General features: G+C 44.8%; 1 protein-coding gene and 1 long non-coding RNA gene across 17 annotated transcripts in view; both read left to right on the top strand.

The window, feature by feature from the left end:
• The window catches only part of gprc5c (G protein-coupled receptor, class C, group 5, member C), a 56,474-nt gene extending 33,559 nt beyond the window's left edge, over positions 1 to 22,915 (top strand). Inside the window, exons 2-4 of one of the 2 annotated variants that reach the window (XM_028818947.2) lie at positions 13,604 to 13,704; positions 14,401 to 14,529; positions 21,667 to 22,915. In XM_028818947.2, coding sequence (XP_028674780.1) covers positions 13,604 to 13,704; positions 14,401 to 14,529; positions 21,667 to 21,699 — 263 coding nt within the window. In that variant the 3' untranslated portion in view covers positions 21,700 to 22,915. The remainder of the gene's footprint in view (positions 1 to 13,603; positions 13,705 to 14,400; positions 14,530 to 21,666) is intronic. The other variant, XM_051918970.1, reaches the window with a different exon arrangement.
• Positions 22,916 to 23,112: 197 nt separating this feature from the next.
• Positions 23,113 to 24,303, top strand: LOC127525876 (uncharacterized). Of its 15 annotated transcripts, none has more exons than XR_007933453.1 (7): positions 23,114 to 23,132; positions 23,173 to 23,212; positions 23,373 to 23,412; positions 23,453 to 23,492; positions 23,593 to 23,712; positions 24,113 to 24,152; positions 24,213 to 24,303. It is a non-coding gene; the product is annotated as an uncharacterized LOC127525876 (long non-coding RNA). The 15 variants fall into 15 exon arrangements; XR_007933459.1 differs by lacking the exons at positions 23,114 to 23,132; positions 23,173 to 23,212 and adding exons at positions 23,138 to 23,152; positions 23,313 to 23,352 and having other exon boundaries at positions 23,393 to 23,412; XR_007933451.1 differs by lacking the exon at positions 23,453 to 23,492 and having other exon boundaries at positions 23,115 to 23,132; positions 23,333 to 23,412.
• Positions 24,304 to 25,093: the final 790 nt, after the last annotated feature.

Raw genomic sequence — 25,093 nt, 5'->3', positions numbered from 1 at the left:
TTCTGCATGAAAACGTACCATTTAATCCAGAGCGGGGTCACGGGGGGGCTTGGAGCCTATTGGAGCAAGCACAGGGTGCAAGATAGGAACAACGCACTGGACAAGGGGGGCCAGTCCATCTCAGGGAATGTATGAAAACATGATATTTAAAACTTGTCTCTGCCATCACTACACGAAGTAAGTAACACATAAAAAGAATTCCTTTAATATAAAAGCCAGCTACCTTAGCAAAACCACTTAATGCATATCGGGGGGATTAGAGCACAATTCCAGCAACACCAGGAATAATAAGGCACGTCCATCACAGGTCACTCGCACACATACACGCCACCCTCTCTCCTTCTCTCTCATATCTGACCAAGACGGACCCACCAATTCTAGCATTCTTTGACCAGTGGATAGTAATGCAGCATGGCTCTTCTCCAGCTCTGGACCTTCATGGTATATAATTTGGGAGCAGGTCCTTGGACGTGTAGAAGTCATGTTTGTTTTCTGGATTGACCCTCAGGCATTGCTCTCCTTTCAGCTTCCCTCCCCAGAGCCTAACAGAAGCCCTCTGTGTGTGGAATGTGACCTTGGACGGCAGGATATTGTTGTTGGCTCTGGCCCAGCGTCAGCCCCGGACTACGTGATGAAGTTTCACTTTATAAAAAGTAAGAGCTGCTGTACACCTGGTACGGCAAGTTTCTTTAGGCATTAGCACAATTTAAAAGTTTCCCAGGCGGCTGCAGGAAAAAGAAGAAAAGAACGAGCAGGCTAATGTACAAAGGGTCACCCCGTCCAGATGGTTCAGATTTCCATCGACTAACCTACGTTGCTTTTTTTTTGCTTGGGTAAATTCTGCCCACCCTCGACTTGCAGGTCTATCTTGTTTCTGCATAATGATGTGAAGATGTCTGTGTCGACAAATTCAGCAGTTCTAGTGAGGTTGGCCTGAAACAGCTATGTGCAATTGTAAAGCAGTGGAGAAATTCCAGCATATATAATTTTAGGCCTGGGGTGGAGCAGTGTGGGGGATGTGGGGGGGGGGGGGTGTGGAGGTCTTAGTGGATAATGTTACCATTTGAGACCCTTTGTTGAAGTGGATTAACTGTTAAGGGATGGTTGGTAAGATTATTTTCAGCAGTGCTACTTTTCCATCAGTGTAAAGACATACAATAGCAAGGAAAAGAATGGGAACCTTTGAAATGACCTGCTGTTCTGTACTAATTGGTCATAAAATGTACAGTTAGGTCCATAAATATTTGGACAGAGACAATGTTTTCTATTTTTGGTTCTGTACATTACCACAATGAATTTTAAATGAAACAACTCCGATGCAGTTGAAGTGCAGACTTTCAGCTTTAATTCAGTGGGGCGAACAAAACGATTGCATACAAATGTGAGGCAACTAAAGCATTTCTTGAACACAATCCCTTCATTTCAGGGGCTCAAAAGTAATTGGACAATTGACTCTTTGGCTATTTCATGGGCAGGTGTGGTCAAGTCCGTCGTTATGTCATTATCAATGAAGCAGATAAAAGGCCTGGAGTTGAATTGAGGTGTGGTGCTTGTATGTGGAAGATTTTGCTGTGAACAGACAACATGCGGTCAAAGGAGCTCTCCATGCAGGTGACAGAAGCCATCCTTAAGCTGCGAAAACAGAAAAAACCCATCGGAGAAATTGCTACAATATTACGAGTGGCAAAATCTACAGTTTGGTACATCCTGAGAAAGAAAGCAAGCACTGGTGAACTCAGCAACGCAAAAAGATCTGGATGTCCACGGAAGACAACAGTGGTGGATGATCGCAGAATCATTTCCATGGTGAAGAGAAACCCCTTCACAACAGCCAACCAAGTGAACAACACTCTCCAGGGGGTCGGCGTATCGATATCCAAGTCTACCATAAAGAGAAGACTGTATGAAAGTAAATACAGAGGGTGCACTGCAAGGTGCGAGCCACTCATAAGCCTCAAGAATAGAAAGGCTAGATTGGACTTTGCTAAAGAACATCTAAAAAAGCCAGCACAGTTCTGGAAAAACATTCTTTGGACAGATGAAACCAAGATCAACCTCTACCAGAATGATGGCAAGAAAAAAGTATGGAGAAGGTGTGGAACAGCTCATTATCCAAAGCATACCACATAATCTGTAAAACACGGTGGAGGGAGGCAGTGTGATGGCTTGGGCGTGCATGGCTGCCAGTGGCACTGGGACACTAGTGTTTATTGATGATGTGACACAGGACAGAAGCAGCCGAATGAATTCTGAGGTGTTCAGAGACATACTGTCTGCTCAAATCCAGTTAAATGCAGTCAAATTGATTCATGATACAGATGGACAATGACCCAAAACATACAGCCAAAGCAACCCAGGAGTTTATTAAAGCAAAGAAGTGGAAAATTCTTGAATGGCCAAGTCAGTCACCTGATCTTAACCCAACTGAGCAGGCATTTCACTTGTTGAAGACTAAACATCAGACAGAAAGGCCCACAAACAAACAGCAACTGAAAGCCGCTGCAGTAAAGGCCTGGCAGAGCATTAAAAGGAGGAAACCCAACATCTGGTGATGTCCAGGAGTTCAAGACTTCAGGCTGTCATTGCCAGCAAAGGGTTTTCAACCAAGTATTAGAAATGAACATTTGATTTCCAGTTATTTAATTTGTCCAATGACTTTTGAGCCTCTGAAATGAAGGGATTGTGTTCAAAAAATGCTTTAGTTGCCTCACATTTTTATGCAATCGTTTTGTTCACCCCACTGAATTAAAGCTGAAAGTCTGCACTTCAACTGCATCGGAGTTGTTTCATTTAAAATTCATTGTGGTAATGTACAAAACCAAAATTAGAAAAAAGTTGTCTCTGTCCAAATATTTATCGACCTAACTGTATCTGATCTTCATCTGAGTCATAAGTATAGACAATCCAAATATGCATACACTCAGCGGCCACTTTATTAGGTACACTTTGCTAATGCCGGGTTGGACTCCCTTTTCCCTTCAGTAATTCTTCATGGCGTTGATTCAACAAGGTGCTGGAGACATTCCTCCTGGATTGTGGTCCATATTGACATGATAGCATCACACAGCTGTTGCAGATTTGTCAGCTGCACATCCATGATGCGAATCACCTGTTCCACCACATCCCAAAGGTGCTCAACTGGAATGAGATCTGGTGACTGTGGAGGCCACTTGAGTCCAGTGAACTCATCGTCATGTTCAAGAAACCAGTTTGAGATGATCTGTGACATGGCGTGTTATCCTGCTGGATGGAGATATCAGAAGATGAGTACACTGTGGTCTTAATGATCAGCAACAATAGTCAGGTAGGTTGTGGCATTTAAATGATGCTCAATTGGTACTATGGGGCCCAAAGTGTGCCAAGAAAATATCCCCTACACCATTACACCTCCACCAGTAGCCTGAACCGTTGATACAAGGCAGGATGAATCCCTGCTCTCATGTTGTTGACCCTACCATCCAAAATGTTGCAACAAAAATCGAGACTCATCAGATTTTCCAATCTTCTGTTGTCCAATTTTGTTGAGGATGCCCGTGTGGATTGTCACCTTAGTTTCCTGTTCTTAGCTGACAGGAGTGGCCCACAGTGTGGTCTCCTGCTGCTGTAGCCCACCTACTTCAGGGTTTGATGTGTTGTGTGTTCACAGATGCTCTTCTGCACACCTCGCTTGTAACAAGTGCTTATTTGAGTTCCTGTTGCCTTTCTATCAGTTTGACCCAGTCCAGCCATTCTCCTCATACCTCAGGCATCAACAAGTCATTTTCACCCCGACAACTGGATGTTCTCCCTTTCTCTGACCATTCTCTGTAAACCTTAGTGATGGTTGTGTGTGAAAATCCCAGTAGATCAGCAGTTTCTAAAATACTCAGAGCAGCCTGTCTGGCACCAACAACCAGGCGATCTTCACAATCACTTCAATCCCCTTTCTGATGCTCGGTTTGAACTTCAGCAGGTCATCTTGACAATGTTGACAGTTGCTGCCAAGTGATTGGCTGATGAGGTATTTATGTTAACAAGCAGTTGTACCTAATAAAGTGGCCACTGAGTGTATGTTAGCAGCACACAAATGATTCTAATTTTTCATGTCTTTATTGAACACACCCATCAAACACTCATAGTATGCTATGGAGGAATTTTTGGACCATTTGTGGACCGTTCTTCATCACAGGACTGCTTGAGCTCAGCCATATTCTTAAGATGTCTGGTGTATGAATGTCTCCCTTGATGCTCACCTCCATTGAGTTCATGTCTGGCCAGGTTCTCCTTTTTGTAGTAGATTTAGTTTGTTGTTTCGGGTCATTGTCCTGCCACATTATCCAGCGTTAGACAGTGAACAGCCACCGGTGATATTATCCTGTCGGATACCTTAATAAATTTGGGAATTCATTTTTCATCAGTGATGGCAAGCTGTGCAGGCCGTGAGTCAGCAGAACAGTGTCAAATCATGCTGCTCCCTCCACCATACTTCATTATTGGAATGTTGTTTTTGTGTTCTTCTGCAAAGGGCTTCCTTGTCAGACCTCCACAAAAATATATTCTTCATTTTTTGGAAAAAATAAATAATTTGTGCAGTTTGTGGGCTGAGCAACACAGTGGTAAACTGATGTGTCGCATCACGTGATGTCTTGTGCAGCAGACGAGTAAGTGAGATGATAGTTGAAATCTGACAAAGTTAGCTGGTAGGCAACAAAGAGCTCCATCATGATAAGAAGAAGCAAGTAAGTAAGTAAGTGGTGCTCAAAAGCAAGCATCTGGCACAAGAAGCCATTGCCACACTACTAAAGATAATCATCAGTGGAAGAGGGAACTGGCGAAATGCGACCAGTGTCATCATCAACCAAGCAGATCATGTCTAGCATTGCAGCGGGCTCAACAGACAGGGTTTCTTCTTCTGCTTCTTATCCTCCCTGCCCACCTCATCCCATTGCAAACCACCACAAGCCTATTCTTAAAGATATGCCAAGCAAGCTTGTAGCAAGGCTACATAACGGACAGTCGGGTTAGCCTTCTGAATTGTCCGTCACTTCATAATGTTGACTGGGAGGGTGTTTTAAATAGCCCTTCAGGCACCATTGGTGACGTCCCGTTCTGGGAGGATCCCGCCCGAGTACACTTTCCAGCTACCTGATGCCGGCGTATGGTTGCCATAACAACCGAGAGAGGCAAGGATTTTCGGCGGGAAATTTTCTCTTTTTAAGGGGAATGGCGGAACAAGTAGGGAGGAGAAAGAAAGGAGGAAGAACAAAGACACAATTTTCAAGGCATCGCAGCGACTATCTACGCCCTAGAACTATTCAGGATTTTACTTCACCCAGGGACGTCTGCTTTTCATGGGTGGCCACCCCGAAGAAATATTTTAAGGACGAATCCCCGAGAAGAGGCCAGGGTCTGGTGCTCCCGTCTGGTGAGTCGGATTCCTGAATTTCGTTTTCGTGATAGTCCGCGGAGAAGCCGTCCCACTAAAGGACGGTTGTGTTTCCTGCTTCCAGGAGGAACTAACTGCAGGATTTCGTGTTTTCTATATCTTTGGACTCTGTGAAACTAATCGTTTGCATTATCAAAGAACAGTTTTTTCTCATTATTTATTTTTTCTTTTTCTTTTGTCTGTGTCAAACCGGGGGTTTAGTATACGGGGCGCCAGGGAGGGCGTCTGGGGAAGGGGTTCACTTAGGAGCACTCAAGCACCGGTTAAGTTTATGTAGCAGCACCTGTTAATATATTTTTTCTGTTCCATTTCCTGTTGTGTTTTATTGCTGCAAATTGTTAAGAAGGGGATCGTGGCAAGAGGGGACGAGGACCGAATATGGTTGTGCTCTTATGCTTTCAAACATCGTCCACCCCCTGTACGGGTGGTGAAGTGTAGGAATCGCGTATCCGTATTGTGCAGTTGCTACAAGCTGCCAGGCCCAGGCCCAGGCCCAGGTAGGGGTAACGATATGCTGTACTTGAACGCAGATAAGTGAATTAAAATGCAGCTGTCTCCAAACGCTTCATTAGTTTTCTGTTAACACCACAGCAGCATTGCAACAAACTGACCACGCACAGCACAAGTTTAGTTTAATTTAATGTCCAATCAAAACATTTGTATGAACAGTTTCTGACAGGACGGGTGTGTTTCAGATGCTTCTTCTTTGTTTTTTTTTTGTGACTTGGACCCAACATCCGCTCTTGTGGTGGGACCCATGAATTATTTTGTGCTACACTAGTGGTGACTATACGGACTGCACAGAGCAGCAGTGATGTGAAATTGAGATGAAATCAGATGATGGATCATAATAATAACTAGCTATGGCCAACACCAGAAAGACAAGATTTAGGAACCACAGCTCAGGATGTGACTAGAGAATCAGAGTGAGAATTTCAAAAGTTCTGACCCCTAACTGGCTATCTCTCTCGCCACTTCATGTGTGGTGTTGCATACTGATGGAAAAATGGCTGCTTGCGTCACATCATCCAGGTGGATGCTACACATTAGTGGTGGTTGAAGTGGCTCCTTATGCTTCGAGTAGTGAGAACAGCACTACATAAATGTGAAGAATTATTATTATCATTATCATTTTCGATAAACTGAAAGGATTTCCATCTTGCTATACCATCATTTGCCTCGCAGTTAGGAGACCTGGGTTCGCTTCCCGGGTCCTCCGTGCGTGGAGTTTGCATGTTCTCCCTGTGTCTGCGTGGGTTTCCTCCGGGCATTCCGGTTTCCTCCCACAGTCCAAAGACATGCAAGTTAGGTGCATTGGAGATTCTAAATTGTCCCTAGTGTGTGCTTGATGTGTGGGGGTGTGTGGGTGTGAGCACCCTGTGGTGGGCTGGCACCCTGCCCGGGGTTTGTTTCCTGCCTTGCGCCCTGAGTTAGCTGGGATTGGCTCAAGCAGACCCCAGTGACCCTGTAGTTAGGATATAGCGGGTTGGATAATGGATGGATGGATGGATGGATATACTATCATTTCTTTTTTCTTATGGGCGCCGTCATTTTGAGCAATGTTTGTGTTTCCATCCTCGTTGCTACCACATGACTGCCAGAAGTCACTTAATGTGAGGTCACTGTCATGACAGTATAATGGTGGGCACTTTCTGGTCACCCCAAGTTTCTGAATGCAGACTGCAAAAGACATGCAGGATTGTAGTAAGCGTGTGTGACTGACATTCTGTTAAAATCCCTTGGTGTGCTCTCTGTTTTCATCTTGGGATTTCGCATTGGGCTTAGCTGTTTGGGTATTTTCTGACTACGGTTATGACCCCTGATAGAATGTACAACTTTGATTTTAGTCACGTCTCCCTCTCTGCTGGTGCTGTTATGCTGTTCCTTCTAACACTTTTCCTCCAAGAAACAACACAAACTTCTCCTACGGTTTCTGTAGTTCTGTATTTAGCGAGTTGTATCTTCTGTTCTTGCATTTTGCCTTGTAGTTTGTATCGTTGTATTGTATTGCTGAAGTGGCCATGATAGACTGGTCATCGAGCTCTGTGAAGAGCATCACTTGTGTTCTGTTTTGTGTGTGTGTTTTTTGTAACACCCAACCTACCTGGAAGGGGGTCTCTCTCTGCATTGACTTTCCCAAGATTTCTTCCAATTTTTTTGCGGAGTTCTTTTTCTTGTCTTCTTAGGTCAGCGTTTCTCAACCTTTAAGTATTTACGACCCGAGTTTTCATAACAGTTTTAATCGTGCCCCCCTAACGTTTTTTTGAAACCCTAATAAAATTTATTCCTATATTTTTTGCTGCCGATACACCGCTACAAGTTTAAAATTTCCCTATGAATAGCGAAATTACGCCACATATGGCAACATTCGCACCCTCTTTTTTGTTACTTCGGGGGGCGCGCCCCGCAGATTGAGAACCGCTGTCTTAGGGAGTCGAGGCTAGGGGGCTGTCAAAAACAGGGCCTGTTAAAGCCCATTGCAGATTGTGTGATTTTGAGCTACAGAAGAAATAATGTTGTTACACACCAGTTTCTCCATGTTATGATATCTGAATGAATACCTGGCAGTTTCTGAACACTTGCGTTTCCTAATTTGTATTTCTCATTTGAGGTTTTATGAAGCACTAAATCATATGTTTGGCTTTTTTTTTGTTTCAGTTAACAATTTAAAATTATTTATGCTGTTTCCATCGCCATTTTGTTTCTCCTGGGGTGCCACCATTTTGAATCGCCATCCTCATGACACGGCCTCATGTTGCTTCAGTGCCAGGTCCCAGAAGTTAAGCAGCTCATATCAGCTGGCACAACACTATAAAGATCAACCTTTTAGTTTCATCATCATCCAAGTTTGTGGATATTCTAAGAAAAAGATAGTTTTGGTTTTGAAAACTCTACTCCAATTTCCCAGGTTACAGTTTTGTCAGACAAACAATAGGACAGACTTCAGGTTGTAGCAGTGCTACATGAACGGGTGCGTCAACTGTGTTTTGTGCTGAGTCGTGTCCTTTATAGCATTGTCCCATTTATAAACAGTCTGTTTGTGTCCATTTAAATGTTTAGCGCTGTGGAACCGTGAGCCCCTTGTGATATTTTTTCCTGTCAACACACCGATTTCATCTGAGTTATTTCTACTTAAACAAGAGGATGAAAGAGAAGAAAAAGGAAAGATTAAAAAGAAAATGCCGGTACAGATCATCATGCACCTTTATACTGCTTGCTGCTTTCAACTCCAGACATTTAACGATTTCACCATCCCCGGGGTTCTGGATCATACTGATACACCGAGGACCATACGGTGAGACTGTTTTTGGTCATTTGGGAAAGGAGCGATCCATCAATTTCATTTGTATTATAATTACCGTAGGACAATTTCCAACTGGACAAGGTTCATATTTGTTTATCATCCACTGTTTAACCTTCAGGACTTTTTGTGTGTTTCGTCTTTTCTGTTCATCACTAGGGGGCTCCGCCCCCTGCTCGCTTCGCTCGCCAACCCCTGGCGTTGGGGCATGACAAAGAGTGAGATGTATGAATTAGATATAGAATAGTGTGCAGGTTTGGATGATGCCTATATAAATAAAAAATAGAGTGTTTTGCATAGAGTAATGTTTTATTGGAATATTTCTTTGTATACAACATTAGTAGTAAAGATGGTGTCTTCTCTTTGAATGAGTCTTCCTTGGCATGGATCATTTATAACTTTAATTTTAACGTCAGATGAACGTCGAACACGTGAGAAGGCAACATAAAGTTGTCCATGTCCAAAAACGGGTTCAGAGAGGTAGATGCCAACCTTGTCCATGGCTTGTCCTTGTGATTTGTTGATGGTCATGGCAAATGTAGGTTTAATGGGGAACTGTCTGCGTTTCAATGTAAAAGGTAAATCCAGGTCAGAACTCGTAAGGTCAATTCTAGGAATGAGAACAGTATTGTTAGCATGTGATTCTGTAAGAACTGTTGCTTGAATAACACCGTTTTTAAGGGTAAGGTTGTGTTGTGGTCATCCGTCCGGGTTAATAGTGTTCAAATATTCTAAGGGGAAATTCAGATGTTCATTGTCGTCATCAGAGTCAACTTTGTCAGAGCTTAGAAAGAGCCGTGTCTCTCCAGGAAGTAATGAAATGACCTGGTTATTAATGTGATTAACATTAATATTTTTTGGACATAATATAGTGCGTTTTGTTAACCACATATGCGAAAGCAGTAAGGGCCATTGCCTTTTGGTGGCCTGATATGCACTCCAGTAGATGCAAAAGCAAATGAACTATTGTAGGATCTAATGCAGTTCATAAAGTTTGTACTTTCAGGCACATCGTTAGTTAGAAGCTTCTGTAGATATTCAGGATATGAATGTAAAGGAGGCAGTCTAATTTGACCCTTTTGACAACAACGTGTAAATGTATTACTTGTATTGCCAGTTGTTTCTTCAGGGAAGTGAACTGAATGACAATGATTGCAAATGACATTCATTAATCCCAATGAATTTTCCTCAATAGTGGACTCATTATTGAAGGCGTTGTCAGCCAACTGGCGTAAGCGTTTAGCAGGTGTCTGTCGTTGATGTCCGTGACGGGCAGGTTTTGCTTGTGTCGTTTGAGTGCCGCGTTGTTGCATGTCCATTATTTGTGACGTGCTATTTTGGATTTTTAATTGATTCGCCCCCGCTTTGCCAAAAGTCCGTTTCAGTCTACGTCGTGCATTGTTTGTATCGAGCCTTGTCCGTTTTTGTATGTCGGTCAGTTGAGCTTTCTGCTTTTGGAGTCTTGCTTGCTTGTTTTCTGGCAGGTCATATGCGCGTTGTACACGTCTGCGTTCATTTATTCTGTCTCTTCGCTCCCTTTTTTGTATGTCTGAGACGCAAGCTCTTTCTTTTGAAATCGTGCTTGTTTCGATGCAGCACTTTGAGACGCGCGCTGTATGCGTCTACGTTCATTGTGTCTGTTCATTTGGGCACGTCTCTGTAACGGGGTTACTTGAGCTTTGCGTTTTTTGATCCGAGACATTTTTTCTCCCGGAGTTTCCGAAGCGCGTTGTATGCGCCCCCGTGTATTTTGTTGTTTCATTCGTGTTCGTGTGTTTGGTCCCGTTATCCGATCCGAATCGTTTTGTACCCGTGACCGTGTATTCATGACTTGTTTGTTCCTCAGCGTGCGAAATATGGATAAGTAATAAGGAGGATCGCACTCACTGTTAATATGGAGCCTTTTCTGCAGTTGAACGGTTAATAGTGCTTTATTGTAAGGAGATCCACCTATGCTGCCTAGTGTGAAGGTGTTGAGATGACGTATGTTTAATATGGATGTTTCCTTTAGATATGTGGCTTTGGGTGTCAGTTCTTATTGATGTGGGGGCGGGGGTGGGTGAGGATTGTTGTTGCGCGAGCGTCTTCTTTCTTTTTGTGATCCAGGGGCTTGTTGAATCCCCCTCTTTGTGTGTCTCCCGTCCGTTGCTTGTAGGGTGTGTGGGGTGGTTTTGTGTTCTTTTTTCTTTGTGTTCTTTGCTGTTGTGCGCGAGCATCTTCTTTTTTTTTGTGTGCTAGTTTCGTGTGCAATGGGTTTCGTGCGGCGCCTGCGTTTGGCTACTTTTTTCTGTGCCTTTTCCTTTTTTCTGTGCTCGCGCCACCTCATTTCTTTGACTCCTTTTTTCTGTGGTCTTGTCCGCCTCTCGCGGCCCCTCATTTCTTGGGGCGCCTGCGCAGTACGTCTTTTTGCGGCTACGGCCCATGGCCGGATGTCCCTGCGTCCATCCGGTTTAGCATTCTCGGTTAGTAATATGGATACTTGTTTCGTGTTCAGGGTCGGGACATGGGAGGGTTTGTCCTGTATGTTTATTGATTCACTTTAAATTATTGTGTAGCGCCATTCACGTTTGGGGTTGTGAGTTGTGTTGGGGTTTTGGGGGGGGAGTGAGATTATATATTGTTCTGTTGTTTGTTTTTTACTATTAACTAGGGGGCTGTGCCTCCTGATTACTTCGCTCGCCAACCCCCGGGCCTGCGTTATGCGCTAGCCTCACATATGGGGATGCGGACTATTAATATAGTGTCATATAGACGCTGTATAACCCCCGGCCTGACACAGACTCACACTGAGGCACGTGTAAAAACACAAAAAGACTTTATTTTCTTCAGCTGGAGGGCACGTCTTCCCCATGAACCCCCCAGCCACAACACAGTCCAAGTAAGCACAAATCAAATCACCACAAATACCTGGCACCACCACTCCTCCATTGAAGCTTCGTCCTCTCCTCCCGACTCTGGCTACTGAGTGGTGGTAGCTGGCCCCTTTTATAGCCCACCCAGAAGTGTTCCATGTGCGTGACCACCTGGTTCCAATTGCACTTCCGGGTGGAGCTGAAGATTTGTCCAGCTGGGCTGTGGAATCCATGCAGCACCCCCTGGTGGCCACTCCAGCTCCCCACCGGGCTGTGGAGGACTCCATCTCCCATGGAGCCCTGTGGGAGGTTGAGGCATCACCGTCGGCCAGGGAGGCTGCCACCAAGCGTCCCAGGGGAGGTATTGAGTTGCCCATCGGTGCTCCCCGGGAGCATATGCAGCAGGGGCGTCCCAGCCGGGCACGGGACCTGGCCGCCCGCCACAATAGATGCACATCACTATTTTATATACTGTTTGCTTATTGTCTGTTTAACTCTTTGAGGGCTGAATATTTTTTTCCAAAAAAACACAAAGCAATGGTTTCATAATAAAGCTTTGTACTTTGGCTGCCAGTTCATCAGGAATGAGCAGCAGGCTGGCTGCCAGGCTGTCTTTGCGGGGTGCAGGGGCAGCAGTGGCGCTCACAGTGCATCACAATCTGGTTTGTACTTCTCATCATTGGTGAATGTTGCCGTAGGTGCGTCAGCTACACAAACCCGTTCAGCACCACGACCAGCTGATGCTGGTACCTCACATTCATTTTCGATCACTCCGACAAGTCAGAGTCCAATTCAGTGTTGTTCACAGAGCATTCGCCTTGATCTCTCGCCAGATGTCGATGCCATTTTTCCTGTTGTTTGTGCCGCGCTACTCACGTGAGTGTAGGGAATCTCGGTCAAACCCCTGAAGCTAACTTTCATCCTAGCAAAGAGAGTCCAACTAAAGCACAACAGTGGGTTTTGTCTCCGTTTACAGTTGATTACCACCGTCAACCCCTTCCGTTGACAAAAGTCGACATCCGCCCTGGAAGAGTCAACTGTTGATTGGGGGAAGTTATTTGGAAGAAGTACGGCTTGTCTAATCTAACGATTCCTCATTTTGCCAGGCCATGGGTCTTGGTGGTGTAGCTGCCGTTCTGGGTGGGTGGGTCGGCCATTACAAGGCTCTGATTCCCATTAATTCTTGCATCTTCTCTGTGGAACAATCGACATCGCAAAATATAAGTAGATTATCAGTGTACGTGTCTGTTGGAAATTACTAAAAACACCATTTTAAAATCGCGTGGCTATATTCAGCGAGACTGTGGGCAGCAGAGTACAAAAATTGGTCATATCAGATGATAGCTGACATCAACTAAGCATCACCAAAAAATCATTTGAGTGTTACAATGTTCTCTGAGCACAAGAAGATCAGACGGGCATACCCATACATCTGTAAAGCAAACAGGAACGGGACGTTTTAAAATGTTTTTGAGCAATCCTCCACACATACTAATCCTGTTGCCGGAGAGAGGCGGCATGTTGCGTATTTATTAGCACATACAAGTAAGAATCTCGTGACAATAAGGACCCTATAAACCTAAACCAAAGAATACACAGATTCTGTAGGAGACAAGACTTAAAGGGTGGTCTGGATTTGTCGCCAATGCATGTGGAGATGTATAGTATGTTAGCCATGGAGTTCCAGAGGTTTTCCTTTCTCTGATAACAAAGCAGATCATGATCTGTAAAGTATCAGGTGTCACTTTGTAAGCCAAATGCCCCTCGGTTTCAATATTTGTGCCCTCATTTTGGTTAGATAAACATCACTTCCCAGGCACCTCTTGGTAAAGGAGTGTGACAAATGAGGGCAACGACAACAATATCTTAAATAAGGTAATGAAAAGAAAAAGAGGCAGCAAAACACCAAAAGTGCACAGTTTGCAACAGGGGCGCCGAGTTCCTTCTGTCTGCTCATCTGCCGGTCTGCTGCTTCATACAACAAAGTCAGTGACCAGAAGCAATTTGTTTCTGTTTTGTTTGCAGCCAACAAGCCGGTGTCTCCATACAGTGGCTATAATGGGCAGCTTCGAGGCTGTGTATACCAACCCACGGAGCTGGCCATCATCAGTAAAGGCGGTGGAGAGGTAAGCTGATTATTCAGAGGTTTTTATTTTGTTTCTTATAATGTACTCTTTCCAATAATTCCAACCCTTCCAGTAATAACAGACAGGATTTCGTTATTCCGGGCACGTAGCACCATGTTTGTTTTTCCAGGCAACCAGATGACAGCTCAGTTTCCTGTCTTGAGGATCGCCACCGACCCTTTTTTTTTTGTTTTCTTGGCCTCCGTAAACATTATTTGAGTGTGGTAGAAAACCCAAGGCCATACACAAAATGGTATAGAAGCGAACTTCAAATGTGACCGACACTAAATAGTGCTACAAATGTCCTAGATCATAATCAGCAAGGCCAAACTGTTTAAAGAAGCCAGGTTCGTCTTCATCTTCTAGAATCACGGCCAGTAAAGCATCACCCGATAGTGGCTGGCTTTAATAAGAGTAAAGAGAAGTAAAGGCCCGTAGGTCATGAAGTTTCCACGACGCTGGCCACAGATGAGAAAAGCACCTACTGAAAATGCCACTTTGTTTCGCTACTGAGGTGGAAACCTGGTGACACAGTGGAAAAACAATGATAAGGAAGATGGTTGCAATTTTTTTCGTCTGTTCTTTGCCCTTAGCCTGTTTCTAAACTCCAAGAATCTCAATTAGGAAAGGAAGTTGTGGGAAAAAAACAAAAGAAGTCAATTCTGACCATATTGTCTTGTTGTTGCCTGTGTGTAGCACTCAGACATGCAGAGTGAGGCCATTCTGCCAAGAGCCACCATGAGCACCCAATTGATGGGGGGCACCAACTCCACCATTCGAGCAGAGGATGTCTACTCGGAGACCCAGCCACACTCCACCAGCAACGTATGTGTGTAGCACAATTAAATCTGTGCATCTCTCTCTCTCTCTCTCTCTGTATTACTATACTCTGTGTTTCACCCTGTCGGCCATATTTCCTGATCATCTCTACAGTAAACCCACAGTCATGTGGCGATTCCTCTTTGTTTTCTGATCCTTTTGCATGACTCGTGTGAGTACAGCTCACGCCCCATGGCTTTGTCTTCTCCATTCCTCATTTCTACTTGTATCTTCTGTAGATCATGACTATTCCTAGGCTTTTGGACTGTGGTGAGCAGATGATTCTATGACGCCTCATTTTCATGTAGCGATGCCCTTTACGTTGTTACTGGTCAGACATTATTAGAACAGAGCTGAACATTCTCAAATCCGCCTATCTCTTGTTCTAAACGATAACATTGTGATTTATATCTACCGGCCTCCCAGACGTTGTTATGTTTGTGAAGGAGAGGCCATGTTGCTACAGTAGCTCCTGTTGACTTTTGGAAGCTGATCACCTAGCACACCTACTTTTTGAAACCAGAGGTCACATTACTATCTTCTGTCTCCCGTGACAAACTCCAATCTCCACAGGTGAGATATCATGTTGTCAATTTCCTAGCACGTATTAATTTTCTAGACCACAGATCACATTACTTTCTATTCTCGGCTCTTAATGGCCAATGCACCTATGGCCTTGATTTCTGAGGATAAGACAGGAGGTGGCTTTGTTCTCCCTCTGCACGTCTTATATTTTCACTTACATTCATTTGGTTAGCATTCGCTTTTATCCAAAGTGACTTACAAATGAGGTCAACATGATTGAGTCAACATTAGTCTTGGGGACTGATTGGAAACAAGTGTGACAGGACAAAGTGACAAAATTCGTCACCACAGCTGAGGAGTTCAGAAGTGAGTTACAGTTCCTAGATGTTAAACCCTAACACCAAATAGTTCGGTCATGGAACAAGCTTCTTAATCACATGGGGAGACTCAGAAATTTTGGAGATGGGCAGCTCATTCCTCTATCTAGAAAGAAGTCTGGATTGAGATTTCAGGCCAGCTAGAGGTGGCATCACCCTGTGCTGTTCATCAGCAGACCTGAGTGATTGTAAAGAAGCATAGGACCTCAGAACTGACTCCATGTATATTTGTGCTGACCCGTTGACTATTCTATAGGCAAGGATCAAGGATTTGAATTTAACATGTGCCGACACAGGGAGCCATTGTTATGATCTAAAGAGAGGAGTGACATGTGCCTGTTGAAAACTGCATTTTGAATCTTGAGCAGCGCCTTGATAGAACATGCCGGTATTTCTGTCAGCAAAGCGTTGCAGTAGTCCAAGACCAAAGCCTGGACCTGGAGTTGCACTGCATACTCTGTCAAATACGGTCTGATCTTGTTGATGTTGTATAGAATGAATCTGCAAGAACAAGACTGTAGCATCATTGTCGGTGAAGGACAGTTGGTCAATGATCACCACCCACAAGATTGCACCCAGACATGGTGGGCAGGGTTGGCACAATACCAAAATTTAAAACTTTGATATGATATTAAGAAAAGTACTGAAATTCACTACCATTTTCGATACCCAATACAGTATCATCAAAGTGTGCCAAATCCAACCAGCTTTCACTTGATTCAATATCCCACAATTCAATTTCTTCTGTAGTACGCCAACAATGTGAGCACACAGAGGAGTAGTGCCATCGTTTATGCAATTGAGCCCTGAAAAGTGTAACAAAAAGGCGCTATACAGGGGCAGGACCTGACACAGACTCACACCGGAGGCAGGTATAAAACCAAACTGATTTTATTTTTCTTCACCTGTGGGGCATGTATTCCCCGTGATCCCCACAGGCACAACACAGTCCCACAAGTAGACAAGCACAAGCACTCTTCTCTGGCACCACCACTCCTCTCCGTCAAGCTTCATCCTCCTCCTGACTCTGGCCCCTGAGTGGTGGCTGCTGGCCCCTTTTATATTCCACCTGGAAGTGCTCCAGGTGGTTGACTGACAAGTTCCGGCTGCACTTCCGGGTGTGGCGAATACACTGCCCATACGGGCTCAGGAGTTCCAGCTACAGTGCCCCCTGGTGGCACCTGCGGGGCCCAACAGGGCTGCACCCAACTCCAATTCCCATGGAGTCCTGCGGGAAACTGAGGCACCGCTCCAACCCAGGGGGGCGGCCATCTAGTGCCCAGGGGCAGGTATTGCACAGACCAGGGCAGCTCCCCCTGAATATATAGTGAGGAGGTGTCCCAGCCGGGCATGGAACCCGGTCGTCCACCACAAAAATTATAGCGACTTACATGATACAGTAAATATGATTCAATATAATTTTAAAATCGCATGTATCACAATGAAAGAAACTGGCATGCGACAGTGGAACACTTCACACCAAGGTTTTAAAAATCGAGGGAACGACGGAGCTCTAGTGCTAAAGAGCGTTACCCCTGATTGAACAGTACAGAACAAAACTGGCCTGCAGGTAAAAACAACTAAATAACTAAAATAACAAAAAAACATTTTAACCTGTAGAGAAAGAAAAAATCATATCAATACTTCAAACGCAACAGTTTACAGCCTTATACTGATTAATGTTTCCATAATTTTAAAAATAAGATACCTACCCCTTGAAGTCTTAGTACTGGCAGCCCATCAATTGGCTAAATTGATGGGTGTTGGCCCTTTTAGTTGGAAGTGTGTGGTAACAAATGTTGCATACAGGTTGGCATGTATCAAATCCAAAGGCCAGAATTGTTATGAACTTGAGAGTTTCTTAACACAATAGTCCCAGAAATACCCCCCAACCCAACCAACCCTGGCTAGCAATGAAAGGGCAAACATTGAACCTTTATCAATAAAAGATTTATTTTTTAAATAGGTTTTGTTTAACAAAGGAAAATAAAGAGTTATCAAAATTAGGCAATCCCGAAGCACTACTGTCCTAGAACACAAACCCAGAAGGTGAAGTCAGAAACAAAACAAAAGATACAAAAAACAAAAAAAAATATCCATCCATCCATCCATTTTCCAACCCGCTGAATCCGAACACAGGGTCACAGGGGTTTGCTGGAGCCAATCCCAGCCAACATAGGGCACAAGGCAGGAACCAATCCCGGGCAGGGTGCCAACCCACCGCAGGACACACACAAACACACCCACACACCAAGCACACACTAGGGCCAATTTAGAATCGCCAATCCACCTAACCTGCATGTCTTTGGACTGTGGGAGGAAACCGGAGCGCTCGGAGGAAACCCACGCAGAAATGGAGAGAACATGCAAACTCCACGCAGGGAGGACCCGGGAAGTGAACCCGGGTCTCCAAACTGCGAAACAGCAGCGCTACCACTGCGCCTCCGTGCCGCCCCCCAGAAAAATATACAAAACAAAATAATCAATAATTGAAATCTCTCCAACTCACCAATGCCAGAGCATTCAATGAACCGCAAGGGACTGTAGGCTTTCCTCAGGCTTTATAGGGGTGAGGGCAGTCTCTTGCGGTAATGGGTAGGTGGCCCCGCCTCTTGAGGAACCACCCACAAGACACATAGAACACAGTGGTAGATACATCTATGCATAGAAACTAAAGGATCGACAGTGTGAACATAAACAGAATCATCAAAATGAACAAAACGGAAATAAAAATGACATTTGAACCCCAGCTAGGAAACACAATAAGAGCAGACGTTTGAGGCAAGACATGAAGTTCCATCCCCAGAAATGGTAAATGCTATATATTACTGCCGTCCTATTCCATCTTTTGTCAACAAGGAAAAAACGTTTACATGCATACAGTATACAAACATATTCATATACCTGTACATGCAATAGGGCAGCTATGAACATCATTTATACACGTGGCCACACACCATTCACTTCTACAATAACACAGCCTGTCTACTTGAGACTAAAATCATATCAGTCTCTACTTGGTTACCTTTGTTCATTGACTCTTTCCTCGGTCTGATGTCTTCCTTGTTGGTCACGTTTTTTGCTTGCATGTGTAACCATGTCACATTTGTCCCAACAAGATATTTTGTGAATTTTTACCTGCCACAGATAAACCTATAAACTGCGCCACTTGCAGATTTGACTTCCTTGAGCCCATAATTGTCCTCTCTGCCCACAAAAGTCTGGAGGTTCAACTGAAGGTTGATGTAGAAGCAGTGGTGAAGATCAGGTGTGCTGTGGTAGCGATATGAAAGTTGACTTTTAGTAAATAATGAATCTTTCATATTAATTCTCTACATAAAGCATCACTTTCCTCTGTCTTCTCCACTCTCATTTTTCTGCTCTCTTCACTTAGCTGTCAGTCTCTGATGTTCCACCACTTTCTGCTTTGGTGATGACTTCTCTTGGTTCTCTGTGGCTAAAAACAGATGCATGTGGGTGAAAGGTAATCGCCTCTTGATCCCTAGTTTGATGACTCTTCAGTACCTTATATTTACTTTCGTCTCAATCTTTATTACCTGGTCTTTAAACTTCTCTCCTCTTTGTAAACCATATGATGGACTGATGTTTTCCATCACCTGTCATTGATTGTCATGATTTCGTATGCATCATGACTTGAGACATTTTGCTCACCTTGTCCTTTCACTGATGTCTGACTTTTTCTTGTGTCCTGTGTCCACTTCTACAATCGTATGACCTCCTGTTCCATGAAGTCAGTGACAGGACAACTCACAGTGGGTCATCAAAATACCTTCTGCCTCCTGGATTCCTTTCATTGTCTTGGAACCCAATGACCACTCAGTCTTAGGTTGTGAGGGTGGGAAGGTCCAACTTATGATCATTCTTTGAAACTGTTTTAGAGACTTTACACTGATCAGGTACAACATTAACACCAGTGGGAGGTGAAGTGAATCACACGGATCATCTTGTTGCAAGTACTTATCAAGGGTGGAGATATATTAGGCAGTAAGTGGGCAGTCAGATGAAAGCAGGAAAAATGGGCAAATGTAAGGGTGATAAGGTCCAAATTGGGATGGTTAATCAACTGGGCAACAGAGCATCTCCACAACAGCAGGTCCTGTGGGGTGTTACCGGTACACAGTGGTTAGTACCTACCAAAAGTGGTCCAAGGAATGAAAACGGGTGAACTGGTGACCAGTGTCATTGATGTACATGGGGAGCGAAGGCTAACCCGTCTGGTCCGATCCCACAGAAGAGCTACTGTAGGCCAAATTGCTAAAAGACTAAATTCTGACCATGAGAGAAAGGTGTCCGAACACACAGTGCATCACAGCTTTCTGCGTAGTTGCAGACCAGTCAGAATGCCCCATGCTGACCCCTATCCACCACCGATTATGGTTACAATGAGCACACAAGTGTCATAACTGGACCATGGAGCAATGCATCAAGGTGGCCTGATCTGATGAATCGCATTTTATTTTAGATCATGTGGATTGCCAGGTGCATGTGTGTCATTTACTTGGGGAAGAAAAGTCAGCAGGATGCACTATGGGAAGAAGGCAAGCCTGCTGAGGTGGTGTCATGCTCTGGACAATGTTCTGCTGAGAAACCTTGGGACCTGGCATTCATGCAAATGTTACTTTGACATGAGCCACCCACCTAAAGATTGTTGCAGACCACAGACACCCCTTCATGCCAACAGAATCCCTTGATGGCAGGATGATGAGACCTGCCACACTGCAAATATTGTTGAAGAATAGTTTGAGGGACATGACAAAGATTTCAAGGCGTTGACTTGGCCTCCAAACACCACAGATCTGTGTGGTGTGCTGGAAAGACAAGTCCAATCTGCGGAGGCCCCACTTCACAACTTACAGGACTTAAAAGATCTGCTACAGACGTCTTGGTGACAAGCACCACAGGACACTTCCAGAGGTCTTGTGGAGTCCATGATGGGTCAAAGTTGTGAGGAGGGCCTACACAATATTAGGTGGGTGGTTAATGCTGTGGCCGATCACTTTATCTTGCTATATATTTATCCGGTACGCTGCTGTAACTAATGTGTCACCCAAGGGATGTGGCACTTGTGAACAAACACTGGTTCGTGTTTGGAGGCGGGAGAAGACAAGGGGGTTTATTGTTAGGCTACTGCTGTCAGAGCAACCAGGCTTGTTTACCTCAATTAAGACCTGATTTACAGAACACACAGCCGTCCTCGGGAGACAGCAGTGCCTAACCTGCTGATTCATGTCATACGCCATCGCGTTCCTCTTTCTCACCTCGTTGAGAAATTTGCCTGTAAATCTGATCTACAGTGGATCCCTTCACTTTCTGCACACTTTATTGTGTTGTAGATTTCGTTATGAATGGATAAATTTGCAATTTCACCCCATCAATCTACACTCAATAACTCATAATGACAACGTGAAGACATGCTTTCAGAATGGTTCTCAAATTTATTAAAAATCAGACAAGTGAAATCAATCATTCATGGAATCGACCGTCCACTCCTGATAAGGTCAGATCTGAAGTATCTCCAGGATCGGTGGAAACGGAAATGACATAAGAGTTCCTCCACCCCATTGGTCTTCAGATCTCAGGGCAAAAGAGTGTGAGATGTAAATGATGGCACCAGCACCAATCTACAGGTAGGGATGGAATTACGATGGGTATGAAAGCCTTGAAGATGCCACCTATGCACCCATGCGTGACAGTTGTAACAATTTATGATATCTGATATGACTTATGATGTAAATATGTAGCATGTTACTCCAAAATAATGGTTGCCCCAACCTCCCCCCCCAACTCCACCCATGGTTTGAACCCATCCCAGCAAACATAAGGGCACATTCACTCCAATTTGTATTCATCAGTTATCCTAGAAAACACATTTTTGGGATGTGGGAAGAAAAATAAGAGTACCTGAAGGAAAGAGAAGTGGGCACAGGGAGGACATGCAAGTACCACACAGGTAGTGAGCAGGCAAGGATTTGAGCTCCATCTGTTGGAGCTGTGAGGTCGCAGCTTGTGCCACCATTATAAAACCAATAAGAGCTTAGCAATGACAGACGTTCATCTCTAGTGTGGCTTTCTCATTCTTTCACATTCTCCCCAACTGAAGTCCATTCACGTTTCTATCTATGCTGTCTCCTTTCCCTCATGTTTTTCTTTAAAAGGAGATCATTTAAGGGCTCCTCATGAAGTGTGCTGATGACTGATTGGATTCTTTTTGCTCTTTCAGGGTAACACCTTCTACTCCAAGGCCCACTGGTGATCACCTTGCCGGACCCCCTTTTGGCTCCAGATAACTTTCCCCTTCAACAATTCGTCTTCCCCCACCTCACCCTCTCTGTCTCTCTTTCAATCCCAAATCTGCTCAGCGGTCAAAGCACAAAGAGACGTTCACAACAAGGGAGGCAGAGGAAAAGAAGCCTTTTTTGAAACTCGTCAAGAGAAGTGGAGCCACGGGAGGAAGCCATCGGCCCAATTACTCCCACTTGCATCAGACTGGAAGAAAAACAAACAGGAATTTAAAAAAATTTAAAAAACGCTGAGACAAGCGCACTCGGGTGCAGTGTTGTAAAATGGAAAGACAATGGGGACTGAAAAGCATAGAAACAGGGGCGCGCAGTGAGATAATGGAGATCCCTGGCCCTTTTATAGGGAGGATTAGCCGCATGACCCGTGGACTGGGCCAACTGAAACAGCTCTCCCATGTCACTCCTACTGGAAACCTCAAAACGCTGGCATTCGGAGATAGAAATATCCCGAGATGATGACAACACGTGCTGTAGTTGAGTCTAAGCTACCAAAAACTTCTGCTTAAATTAATTTATAAAGACTAGACGTTCAGAGCAGTGAAGAACTCTACATTCAGCATATATAAGAAATGTGACATAGAGTGACGATTCTACTGCAGACATAATGGATGAAAGCATGACATTTCTGTATGTATGGCTGTTTCTATGGTGGGAGGACCTTAGGGTTACCTTTTCTCACTTTCAGACCAGAACAGTGTCCCAAAACCCTACTGTAGCTCTCCCTATGCTTGCCCTCACAAAGACCATTTGTATCTCCTCTTACAGTCACCATGACAGCTACTGTGACTAAATCCTTCCCCTCTTCCCTCACATTTATAACTCCAGGTGACCAGAGAGAGCACCAAAACAAGCAGAAGAAAAGGTTTACACTTTTATTCATTCATTTTAGGTTAACATTCCTGATGGGCCTAAAACAGAACGCAAGTAATGTGTGTGACAAATCGCAGCAATAGAACCTAGATGGATAGCAGGTCTTCTTACTAGGAGTCGGGGCTCCCAGCTCTTCATAGTAAGCTCCTCCAGCGTGGTCTTTGAATGGAACTGATGGCATAAGAGAAACACTGAGCTTCTGCGGACCTTGTGTTTCCCTGAGGCTTTCTCTTGGAGCAGTGAGATGGCGTAGTGTAAGGACCAACTCCTCTCTTAGGCCTCTAACTCCCATCTTAGGCCTCTAACTCCTCTCTTAGGCCTCTAACTCCCATCGTAGGCCTCTAACTCCCATCTTAGGCCACTAACTCCCCTCTTAGGTCTCTAACCCCTCTCTTAGGCCTCTAACTCCCCTCTTAGGCCACTAACTCCCCTCTTAGGTCTCTAACTCCCTTCTTAGGTCTCTAACTCCTCTCTTAAGCCTCTAACTCCCCTCTTAGGTCACTAACTCCCCTCTTAGGTCACTAACTCCCCTCTTAGGTCTCTGACTCCTCTCTTAGGCCTCTAACTCCCCTCTTAGGCCACTAACTCCCCTCTTAGGTCTCTAACTCCTCTCTTAGGCCTCTAACTCCCCTCTTAGGTCACTAACTCCCCTCTTAGGCCACTAACTCCCCTCTTAGGTCTCTAACTCCTCTGTTAGGCCTCTAACTCCCCTCTTAGGCCACTAACTCCCCTCTTAGGTCTCTAACTCCCCTCTTAGGCCTCTAACTCCCCTCTTAGGCCTCTAACTCCCCTCTTAGGTCACTAACTCCCCTCTTAGGTCTCTGACTCCTCTCTTAGGCCTCTAACTCCCCTCTTAGGCCACTAACTCCCCTCTTAGGTCTCTAACTCCTCTCTTAGGCCTCTAACTCCCCTCTTAGGTCACTAACTCCCCTCTTAGGCCACTAACTCCCCTCTTAGGTCTCTAACTCCTCTGTTAGGCCTCTAACTCCCCTCTTAGGCCACTAACTCCCCTCTTAGGTCTCTAACTCCCCTCTTAGGCCTCTAACTCCCCTCTTAGGCCTCTAACTCCCCTCTTAGGCCACTAACTCCCCTCTTAGGTCTCTAACTCCTCTCTTAGGCCTCTAACTCCCATCGTAGGCCACTAACTCCCCTCTTAGGTCACTGACTCCCCTCTTAGGCCTTTAACTCCCCTTTTAGGCCACTAACTCCCCTCTTAGGTCTCTGACTCCCCTCTTAGGCCACTAACTCCCCTCTTAGGCCACTAACTCCCCTCTTAGGTCTCTGACTCCCCTCTTAGGCCACTAACTCCCCTCTTAGGTCTCTAACTCCTCTCTTAGGCCTCTAACTCCCCTCTTAGGTCACTAACTCCCCTCTTAGGTCTCTGACTCCCCTCTTAGGCCACTAACTCCCCTCTTAGGTCTCTAACTCCTCTCTTAGGCCTCTAACTCCCCTCTTAGGCCACTAACTCCCTTCTTAGGTCTCTAACTCCTCTCTTAGGCCTCTAACTCCTCTCTTAGGCCACTAACTCCCCTCTTAGGTCACTAACTCCCCTCTTAGGTCTCTAACTCCTCTCTTAGGCCTCTAACTCCCCTCTTAGGCCACTAACTCCCCTCTTAGGCCACTAACTCCCCTCTTAGGCCACTAACTCCCCTCTTCGGCCTCTAACTCCCCTCTTCGGCCTCTAACTCCCCTCTTAGGCCACTAACTCCCCTCTTCGGCCTTTAACTCCCTTCATAGGACTCTACATCCCCTCTTAGGCCACTAACTCCTCTCTTAGGCCTTGTGCACTTTGACCAATCCTGATAGGCACAACTTACGTCATCAAGCCTTCTACAAACTCGGCATTTCACTCATAAGTCCAATTTGGATGAGATTAGTTTTACACATGAAGGTGAGGTATTTTACGAGTGGCGTTCACATATAAACAGGAATTTATGAGCTACACTTTATTTATTGAATACAATGAAACAACTTCCACACTGTTCTTCTATGTAGTCTCCTGCCACAGCAATACACTTGTTCCAGCGCTCAGGAAACTTGTTAATCCCAGAAGAGTAGAAGTTTTGCTGCCAAAGTTGTGTGGCTGCAACTAATCTTCTGACATCATGTTCAGGCTTCGCAAAAGCGGGGAGCCCACCTAGCATTCACTTTACTCAATTTAAGATGATCTTTAAGTGTTGTTTTAACACTCCCAGGACTTATTTCAGGTTTTTCAGTGGTTTCTCTAACAGCAATTCTCAGATTTTTTCGAATAAGTGCTTCAACATCATGCAAGTCTGCTTGTCTTCATTGGCTGAGGTTCTTGGCTGATGAACATTTGGTTCGTTTTCAAGTCTTTTCCCGACTCGCACCAATCATACACGCTAGACTGAGAGAGACGCTCATCCCCAAACCGATTTTTAAGTCCCAAATAAATCTGAGATGGAACGACTCCTTCATTTGTCAAAAATGTAATAATTCGCTGCTGAGCACTACTGT

The sequence above is a fragment of the Erpetoichthys calabaricus genome, chromosome 14 (assembly GCF_900747795.2).
Source record: "Erpetoichthys calabaricus chromosome 14, fErpCal1.3, whole genome shotgun sequence".
In the NCBI taxonomy this organism is placed as follows: Eukaryota; Metazoa; Chordata; class Cladistia; order Polypteriformes; family Polypteridae; genus Erpetoichthys; species Erpetoichthys calabaricus.
Note: the sequence above shows the minus strand (reverse complement) of the source record. Positions and strands in the feature narration are given on the sequence as shown.